Here is a 9727-nt window from a genome sequence, read left to right as displayed (position 1 = left end):
ATAGATAGATAGATAGATAGATAGATAGATAGATAGATAGATAGATAGATAGATAGATAGATAGATAGATAGATAGATAGATAGATAGATAGATAATATCTGGAATGTAAGAAATAATAATTTTTGCATGTTGTTTTGTATGCATTGAACAAATGTGATATGTTGATCTGATCAAAATTCTGCACCCTTATTGTAAAGGTACCGCATAAACTGTCTGTTTTCTTTTTTAAAAACAGTCTTTTTTTAAAGCTAGCATGTCCAACCCTGTGTTCATTGAAAGTGTGAGGGCAGCAGGCACATTCTTTTAGATTTCTTAAAGGAGATAACTCAGTCTTTTTGGCTGAAAATACCAAGCAAAAAAATATCAGATAAACAGTGCAAAAAGTGCTCGCTCCTTCATTCATGTGTGCAGCTGTGGGTGTATTAGTGTACTTGCAATCCACTACATCGACCGGACCGAGGCAGCTCTACTCAAGCTCCTCCGCCCTATTATTACCATGCTAAGGTCAGATGAGTGGGCAACATAGCAGAGGAAGACAGATAAGAATGGTAGAACGGTAGGATAAATCAGGTTACTGCATTTCCATTGACTGATAGCCACAAGACAAGAAATATGAAGAGAGATGGTTGCTTAGAGCTGAATAAAACTGTGCTACTGAAGTAATGCTTTCTTAGCATCACATATGAATCTTTTTATCCCAGTAGAATAGAGGATTGGGGAAAAAGTGAAGGTCTAGCTGATAAATGACTAAAAAACACAGTTTAGGGGTATCGTGCAGCTACATGGGAAGAGTCCAGAACAGGAAGGAACAATATAAAAGAAGAAATCTGATATTGAACACTAGACAGATTTTAAGCAGTTCCTGTATTTTATGCAGGTAAAAGAGAGACAAAGGACAGAAAGAGGCAGAGGTGGTGATAAATCAAGTGAAAGATCCAGTAGTGTAAAAAGAAAAAAGAAGTGAGCACCATGGTCCCAGAAAAACAGAACACTTTTCTTGCAAGGCAAGTTTTGTACATTTAAAAGGCCACTCATGCTTTATATCCCAAGTGACCAAAAAGTGTCAAAAATCATAACACCAGACAACAAAATCTATTTCCTTTTTCCCTTTTTCCTCACATCATGTCCTCTTTTTCTCTGCAGTTGGGGAGCTGGAGGAAGGAAAGCGACATCAATCAGGCTATGGTCCCTTTGCCAGCGTCAGTGGGGGTCTGAGCCTGCTGACCCTGGATCTCAGTATTAGTGAGCTTTTGTTGCATGAGCAAGCCAGTCTACAATCAGTGCACATCTGTAATGCATTTGAAAATCTTTCTTTTAGTTGAACTGGTGTGAATGTTTATCTGAAACAGCATTTTATTTCCTATGTGAGGTGAATCTCTTACCTGTAAAACTACTTGTTTGTTATCTACATGAATGCATGAGTTGTTGGAAATGTGATAAAATATGCATAGATGTTCAAGCTCCCCTCCTCAGATATGACTTCTGATTGGATTATGCAGCTGACTTTTTTTTCTGAGTTTCTCTGATCTCTGTAAATCCTGAAGGATTATAAACTAACATGTGAGCCTTCAAAGACTCTTGCCTCATCAGTGTCTTCTTTTACATCACGTTCAAACACTCATGTCTACTGAAAGATATTTTTTTTGTAATTAATTTTAGTATATTTTTTAAAATAATTTTTTGCCATATAGGATGCGGTATTTTAGTTGATTTGTAATTTCTTTATAACTTCGTCTTAGTTTGTTCCTTTATTGTGTGTTTCTGGAAATTGTTATGATAGTTACTATTATTATATACTTCTATAACTATAATGTACTTCATACCGTGTACATTATAACATACCATAATAGACCCATTTCTGTAATATACTCACATATCTATATTATTGCTAATATATATTGTAATATATCTATATCACTAAAGCACTTCTGGATGGATCCAAACTGCATTTCGTTGCCCTGTACCTGTGCATGTGCAATGACAATAAAGTTGAATTCTATTCTATTCTATTACCATTGTATTACAGTTGATAAAAAGTGAAGATTCACGTTTGAGACTGCTCAGTCCGCCTCTATTAAAAAACGAGAAACGTGAAATCATCAGAGAAAAAAAGCTTCGTTTGTGCTTGTAGAACAAAAATTCAAGAACATTGAAAACAAAATAGTAATAATAAAATATAGGTCGCATTTCTTCATTAGACACTATCAAAATAGAGCTGACAGGAATTTTTTTTATCCAAAACAAGGAAACAGGCTATTTTGTTTCCCTCCTAACTCTTTTCCTGTCTGTTCTTGAATTCCCATGCACGTAGGTTACTTCTTTTTGAATGCTGATTGGCTGTGATACAAGAGATGGGTGGGCTCATGCCACTTTTACCGTCTACGATTGGTTATTTAACTGAAAAAGAACGGATTTGCTGCTCTCATTGGAGGAATTCGTCACGCGCTCAGTAGTATGATTGGTCAATATAGCTGGCGGGAGATGTTGCCACAAAATTTCGAATATTCATACTGGGACCTCAGCTCAGGCAGCCGTTATTATTGGGGGTAGCTGGGATTTATTTAGCTTGTTGCAAACCTAGAGTGTACTATATTTCAAACGAAGGGCTTTAACATTAAATACAAGAAGAATGGCTGAACCGTTGAAGGTAACGTTACTGTCGCTTTCATATTTGCTGCTAACGTGTTATTAGGCTTACGTGCTAACCTGCTACAACTGTAAGCTAAACTTCTAAGAAACAATTAAAGGCACTTGGCTAACGTCGTGAGCTGCTTAATGTAACAGTGCGCGATGTTTAGACGTAATAATGCACTACTTGCAGAGTGTCCCTTTTAGTAATTTAACAACTAGTCCTAACTCTTGGCACAGCAGCTTGTAAACATTAACTATAGCTAATGCTCTTAAGCCAGTTGAAATGGTGTTACCCCTGCATTCATTCTCCTCGCATTATTTATTGTGTTTGAAATAAATACTGAGCTAAACCCTGTCCTTGAGCCTCAAATGTAATCAGAGCCAAGCAACTTCAGGGGGGTGTTTTCTCTCCCCCCGTACATTTACATTGTTGTGTTTTTTGTGCAGTAAAACATGCAAAACTGTCAGCAAGTAGCACTATAGATGATGTTGATCATTATATTAAGGTTTCCTGCAGTACAAAGATAGGTCACATCTTCGTTACGGTGCAAGGCCTATAGAAGATATCAGTATATTGATATTATTTTCATTTATTTATTTTTTGCACTGTGTGAAGGACAATTGCTTTCGTTATGCATAATGACAATAAAGAGTGTTGAATGATGAATCTTAAAATATAACCTTGTGTCGTTTTCATCAGGCCTTTTTGGAGAACAAGCCGGTGGAAAAGCTGAAGAAGGATCCTAAGCGGCTGTCAGTGGAGAGAATCTATCAGAAGAAGACGCAGCTGGAGCACATTTTGCTCAGACCGGACTCCTACATAGGCTCTGTTGAGCCTGTCACTCAGGTAAGAAGTTTTAAAATTTCTTTAACAGTCACGTGTAGATTTAAAGCAGTTTTTTGTTTGTTTTGTTTTTTGACTGTACAGTTATGGTTCTTATTGAATGAACACATGCAAGCTCCTTGTGATTATTTAACTTTTTTCATTAGCAAATGTGGGTGTTTGATGAGGATGCTGGACTGAACTGCCGTGATGTGACCTTTGTGCCTGGGCTCTACAAGATTTTCGATGAGATCCTTGGTAAGTAAAAAGCTCTTGCAATTATAGATATCCATGGCAAACCTTTATTAAACAGTGCTTTATTTTCAGTAAAATGTAGTAAAAATAGATTTTACTTTCTCTTCCCATAGTAAATGCAGCTGATAACAAGCAGAGAGATAAGGGCATGTCCTGCATCAAGGTCAACATTGATCCGTGAGTTGTGTGTAACGGTGCACTACCAAGTTTAAGATATTAAAATACAAAGTAACTCTACTACAGCTACCAGCTGACAAATCAAGCGCTTGTGTATGTTTTTGTTCCTTTTAGTGAAAACAACACCATCAGTGTATGGAATAATGGGAAGGGTATTCCTGTGGTGGAGCACAAAGTGGAGAAAGTCTATGTACCTGCTCTTATCTTTGGACAGCTCCTCACCTCAAGTAACTATGATGATGACGAGAAGAAAGTCACTGGTAAGATTGATACATTTGAGTGCTTTATATAATACTGATTGTTTTCTGTCATTCTTAATGAGAAAATATTCTGTATAATTACAAAGGCTCCCTTCAACATCATTATGTCCAACACAAGTAATGCTGAAATTTTAGCGTTTTATTAGGATAAAAGCCTAATTTAATGTTCAATCTGTTCCTCAGGTGGACGAAATGGATACGGTGCCAAGCTTTGCAACATCTTCAGTACAAAGTTCACTGTCGAGACTGCTTGTAAACAGTCGAAGAAGTGCTTCAAGCAGGTATGAAGGAAGATCGACCTCATTTCCCACTTTCATTTTTATGTCTTGATTGGGGAGAATGTCATTTTCTGTTATGCCCATGTCTTCCATAGACTTGGTATGACAACATGGGCAAAGCAGGGGAGGCTAGCATCAAACCGTTTGATGGAGAGGAATACACTTGCATCACCTTCAGACCAGATCTGGCCAAGTTTAAGATGAGCACCCTTGACAAAGACACAGTGGCTCTGATGACCAGGAGAGCCTATGATATTGCTGGATCCGCTAAGGGTGTCCGGGTGTTCTTCAATAGCAAGAAGCTACCAGTAAGTTACTGTGATCTTTAACTTTTTTCCGTTAACTCTTAATGTTTTGGGAAGTAATTTTATTAAGCTTTTTAATATATTATGTGTATTTTAAATGTTGACTGAAGACTTCATTCACAAAGTTAAACCTAAAATCCAAAGCTTTTTGTGGACTTGTAAAAAGTAGTCACTTACCTGACTTAAAATTATTTCTACTAACTTCATTTAATGAAATATTTGATGTTAGCAAGACAAATCTTACATGTTACGTCCTAATTTGTTCGGGCTAAAATGCAGTGAAAACTGATATAAACTGTATGAACTTCACACTTAAGGTTACAGGTTTCCGTAGCTATGTGGACATGTATGTGAAAGACAAGGTGGATGAACTGGGTGGTCCTCTTACTGTCATCCATGAGACTGTCAACGAGCGCTGGGAGGTCTGCCTCACCATGAGCGAGAAAGGTTTCCAGCAAGTCAGCTTTGTCAACAGCATTGCCACAACAAAGGTAATAACTCAGTGCATTGGATTTGATCTAATGCATATATTGTGTCTATGTGTAGGCTGTTGTTAAATCAGTAATTTAAATGATTAAGTTTGTTCGAAAGCTGTCTAAATTTACATCTTTGAGCAGCTCTGAAATAGTTTAAGAATGATTGAACTAGACTGAGCTCTCTTGGCAGCCAAGCAGAAGTCTTGCTGCTCTCCAGCCACTTTGTGTCACTATGATTAAGACCTACGGTGTTTATTCTCTAAATGGATCTTGTTTTTGTCCTCTGGACTTTAGGGAGGCAGGCACATTGATTATGTGGCTGACCAGGTAGTTAGCAAGCTCATTGAAGTGGTGAAGAAGAAGAACAAAGCTGGGGTGACAGTCAAGCCTTTCCAGGTATTCATTTTATTTATTTTTTTTAATGAAAATGAATATGTAAGTGTATTCCGTAAAAATGTTTGTTAACAAAATGCACAACTGAGTGCGCTTCACGTTTTGTTTTGTTTTTCCATTTAGGTGAAGAACCATATGTGGCTGTTTGTCAACTGCCTGATTGAAAACCCCACCTTCGACTCTCAGACCAAAGAGAATATGACTCTGCAGCAGAAGAGCTTTGGCTCCAAGTGTCCCCTGAGTGACAAGTTCATTAAACAGGTGCTGATGAAAAGCCACCAGCAGTGTATTTCTCACAAGTTTAATCATTCATCGATTTCACTAACTGGTGTCCATCCTTTGTTGCACTTAGGCCACATCTTGTGGGATTGTGGAAAGTATCATGAACTGGGTGAAGTTCAAGGCTCAGTCCCAGCTCAACAAGAAGTGCTCGGCTGTTAAACACACAAAAATCAAAGGTGTGCCAAAACTGGATGATGCCAACGATGCAGGTAATGTGCGCCGCAGTCAGTACAGTCCAGCATCCCGAGAATGGAGATGACCTGCAGTCCTACTGTACTCACTATATTTTCTCACAGGTGGGAAGAACTCCATTGGCTGCACGCTGATTCTTACAGAGGGAGACTCAGCCAAGACACTTGCTGTGTCTGGGCTGGGAGTGGTCGGAAGGGACCGCTATGGCGTCTTCCCTCTCAGAGGAAAAATGCTCAATGTCCGGGAGGCTTCACATAAACAGGTTAGGCTAGCAAATATAATGATTGCTTGAATCATCTATTTATTTAACAGCTCTAAGTAAAACTTGTTTGATTTTTTTTTTTTTTCCTAATCAGATTATGGAAAACGCAGAAATCAACAACATCATCAAAATCATTGGTCTTCAGTACAAAAAGAACTACAGTGACCCAGAATCCCTCAAGAGTCTGCGCTACGGCAAGATCATGATCATGACAGATCAGGTGTTTTGGCTGATCTTTATTTTCACTCCTTTCCTACCTTCCCGTGTCTTATTTGTATTGATAATATTCAGGATGTTCATGTTTCTGTGCCTACATATACAGTGGGGCAAAAAAGTATTTAGTCAGCCACCGATTGTGCAAGTTCCCCCACCTAAAATGATGACAGAGGTCAGTAATTTGCACCAGAGGTACACTTCAACTGTGAGAGACAGAATGTGAAAAAAAATATCCATGAATCCACATGGTAGGATTTGTAAAGAATTTATTCGTAAATCAGGGTGGAAAATAAGTATTTGGTCAATAACAAAAATACAACTCAATACTTTGTAACATAACCTTTGTTGGCAATAACAGAGGTCAAACGTTTACTATAGGTCTTTACCAGGTTTGCACACACAGTAGCTGGTATTTTGGCCCATTCCTCCATGCAGATCTTCTCGAGAGCAGTGATGTTTTGGGGCTGTCGCCGAGCAACACGGACTTTCAACTCCCGCCACAGATTTTCTATGGGGTTGAGGTCTGGAGACTGGCTAGGCCACTCCAGGACTTTCAAATGCTTCTTACGGAGCCACTCCTTTGTTGCCCGGGCGGTGTGTTTTGGATCATTGTCATGTTGGAAGACCCAGCCTCGTTTCATCTTCAAAGTTCTCACTGATGGAAGGAGGTTTTGGCTCAAAATCTCACGATACATGGCCCCATTCATTCTGTCCTTAACACGGATCAGTCGTCCTGTCCCCTTGGCAGAAAAACAGCCCCATAGCATGATGTTTCCACCCCCATGCTTCACAGTAGGTATGGTGTTCTTGGGATGCAACTCAGTATTCTTCTTCCTCCAAACACGACGAGTTGAGTTTATACCAAAAAGTTCTACTTTGGTTTCATCTGACCACATGACATTCTCCCAATCCTCTGCTGTATCATCCATGTGCTCTCTGGCAAACTTCAGACGGGCCTGGACATGCACTGGCTTCAGCAGCGGAACACGTCTGGCACTGCGGGATTTGATTCCCTGCCGTTGTAGTGTGTTACTGATGGTGACCTTTGTTACTTTGGTCCCAGCTCTCTGCAGGTCATTCACCAGGTCCCCCCTGTGGTTCTGGGATCTTTGCTCACCGTTCTCATGATCATTTTGACCCCACGGGATGAGATCTTGCGTGGAGCCCCAGATCGAGGGAGATTATCAGTGGTCTTGTATGTCTTCCATTTTCTGATGATTGCTCCCACAGTTGATTTTTTCACACCAAGCTGCTTGCCTATTGTAGATTCACTCTTCCCAGTCTGGTGCAGGTCTACAATACTTTTCCTGGTGTCCTTCGAAAGCTCTTTGGTCTTGGCCATGGCGAGTTTGGAGTCTGACTGTTTGAGGCTGTGGACAGGTGTCTTTTATACAGATGATGAGTTCAAACAGGTGCCATTCATACAGGTAACGAGTGGGGGACAGAAAAGCTTCTTACAGAAGACGTTACAGGTCTGTGAGAGCCAGAGATTTTCCTTGTTTGAGGTGACCAAATACTTATTTTCCACCCTGAATTTACGAATAAATTCTTTACAAATCCTACCATGTGGATTCATGGATTTTTTTTTCACATTCTGTCTCTCACAGTTGAAGTGTACCTCTGGTGCAAATTACTGACCTCTGTCATCATTTTAAGTGGGGGAACTTGCACAATCGGTGGCTGACTAAATACTTTTTTGCCCCACTGTATGTAAGAATAGGTCTTTGTGACCATAATGGTTTTCTGTCCATACTGGCCCTGAAGCCTTTCATAAGGTGCTGCAGGAACAAATGGTGGTTAGAGCAGGTACAAATCCAGTGTAATGTTAACTGTGAGCCCAGTTTTAAGAGGAAACATGCACTTAACCTGAGGAAGGTATCCTTCCCCTACAGCTGTGAAGAGAGCTACTAAGTAATTTTCACTGAGCATGACTTTGAAAGCTATGACTCAATTTAGATTAGTGGGGCAGCTGAAGCTTCATATGAGCCTCAGATGGATGTTTGAGTGAATTTTTAGTTTTTCTTCATCGAGCAAGGCTTATGAATTTTGTTCATCATTTGCCAACACTGACTTTCAGATGGAAAAACAGGATCATCACTACGATTTCTAGTAACAATCCACATGTCCTCTCACATATATGGGGAAATAGAATCTGAATTGGTGGATGGATGCATGTTAAAGACAGACTTCAAAATCCCAGCCCACTATTAAAAAATATTTTAGCGCTACTAACGTTGTCACAGAGCACTTTACTAACCCTTTTTTGTCATCACTCAATTACACACAATTACTTTGTTGCAATATATCTGACCTGTGTTATTGTCACAGGATCAAGACGGCTCCCACATTAAGGGCTTGTTGATCAACTTCATCCACCACAACTGGCCTTCGCTGCTGCGTCACAACTTCCTGGAAGAGTTCATCACTCCCATCATCAAGGTATGTAGATGCTGTAAAAAGCCCTTTGCAGACTTGCCATGTGCAATATTGTTGGCTTCATCTGGCAGTTTACATGATGTGTTCTTTCATTCAGACATGGATCACTTACAACTTCATACCTACAATAGCAATAGAGAGTTGTGATGTGCCATGTAGAGCAGGGCGATATGGCCAAAAATATTTATCACGATATATGAAAAAGCGAGTTGTAGGTGTGCCTTTTGTGTTAAACAAGGAAATTAGGGATGGGTATCGTTTAGGTTTTATCCGATACCAGTACCAAACCGGTACTTTTGAAACGGTGCCGGTGCTTAAACGGTGCTCGAACCGGTGCTTAAAGAATGGAGAACACAAAATTGGTCCAAAAACCTCTCATGTTCAGCTGGTTTTTTTGTAAAAAGATAACAATGTTAGCCTTTTCTGCAGCTATGGGGCATATATGGCATCACTCTTGGCTGGAAGCAGTGCTTAAACAATGGAAAAAACACAAACTTTGTCCAAAAACCTCTCATGTTTAACTGTTTTCCACTTTTTCTTTGGTCATTTTAGCCTTTTTGGCCAGGGTGAAGGGAGTATCTGCCATCAAACAAGAAGACAGCCGCATGTAGCTACGACGGTGTTTGCTAGTTCACCTTACATGCATTAATGTAATAACGTGGTTAGCCTACTCAACGTAAATTACACACGAACAACATGAAGCTACTCACGCAGAGAAGAACGGCTGCTGCTGCATCATC

General features: G+C 39.7%; 1 protein-coding gene across 2 annotated transcripts in view; it reads left to right on the top strand.

The window, feature by feature from the left end:
- Nucleotides 1-2481: 2481 nt before the first annotated feature.
- The window catches only part of top2a (DNA topoisomerase II alpha), a 15398-nt gene continuing 8152 nt past the window's right edge, over nt 2482-9727 (top strand). Inside the window, exons 1-14 of one of the 2 annotated variants that reach the window (XM_005939573.2) lie at nt 2482-2648; nt 3333-3479; nt 3623-3713; nt 3824-3887; nt 4002-4147; nt 4331-4428; nt 4521-4733; nt 5048-5221; nt 5501-5602; nt 5723-5860; nt 5952-6090; nt 6178-6335; nt 6430-6555; nt 8880-8990. In XM_005939573.2, coding sequence (XP_005939635.1) covers nt 2631-2648; nt 3333-3479; nt 3623-3713; nt 3824-3887; nt 4002-4147; nt 4331-4428; nt 4521-4733; nt 5048-5221; nt 5501-5602; nt 5723-5860; nt 5952-6090; nt 6178-6335; nt 6430-6555; nt 8880-8990 — 1725 coding nt within the window. In that variant the 5' untranslated portion in view covers nt 2482-2630. The remainder of the gene's footprint in view (nt 2649-3332; nt 3480-3622; nt 3714-3823; nt 3888-4001; nt 4148-4330; nt 4429-4520; nt 4734-5047; nt 5222-5500; nt 5603-5722; nt 5861-5951; nt 6091-6177; nt 6336-6429; nt 6556-8879; nt 8991-9727) is intronic. The other variant, XM_005939572.3, reaches the window with a different exon arrangement.

The sequence above is a fragment of the Haplochromis burtoni genome, unplaced genomic scaffold (genome assembly GCF_018398535.1).
Source record: "Haplochromis burtoni strain Fernald_Lab_line unplaced genomic scaffold, NCSU_Asbu1 Contig_268, whole genome shotgun sequence".
Classification (NCBI taxonomy): Eukaryota; Metazoa; Chordata; class Actinopteri; order Cichliformes; family Cichlidae; genus Haplochromis; species Haplochromis burtoni.
The sequence above is the reverse complement of the archived record's forward strand: the minus strand, read 5'-3'. Positions and strand labels throughout refer to the sequence as shown.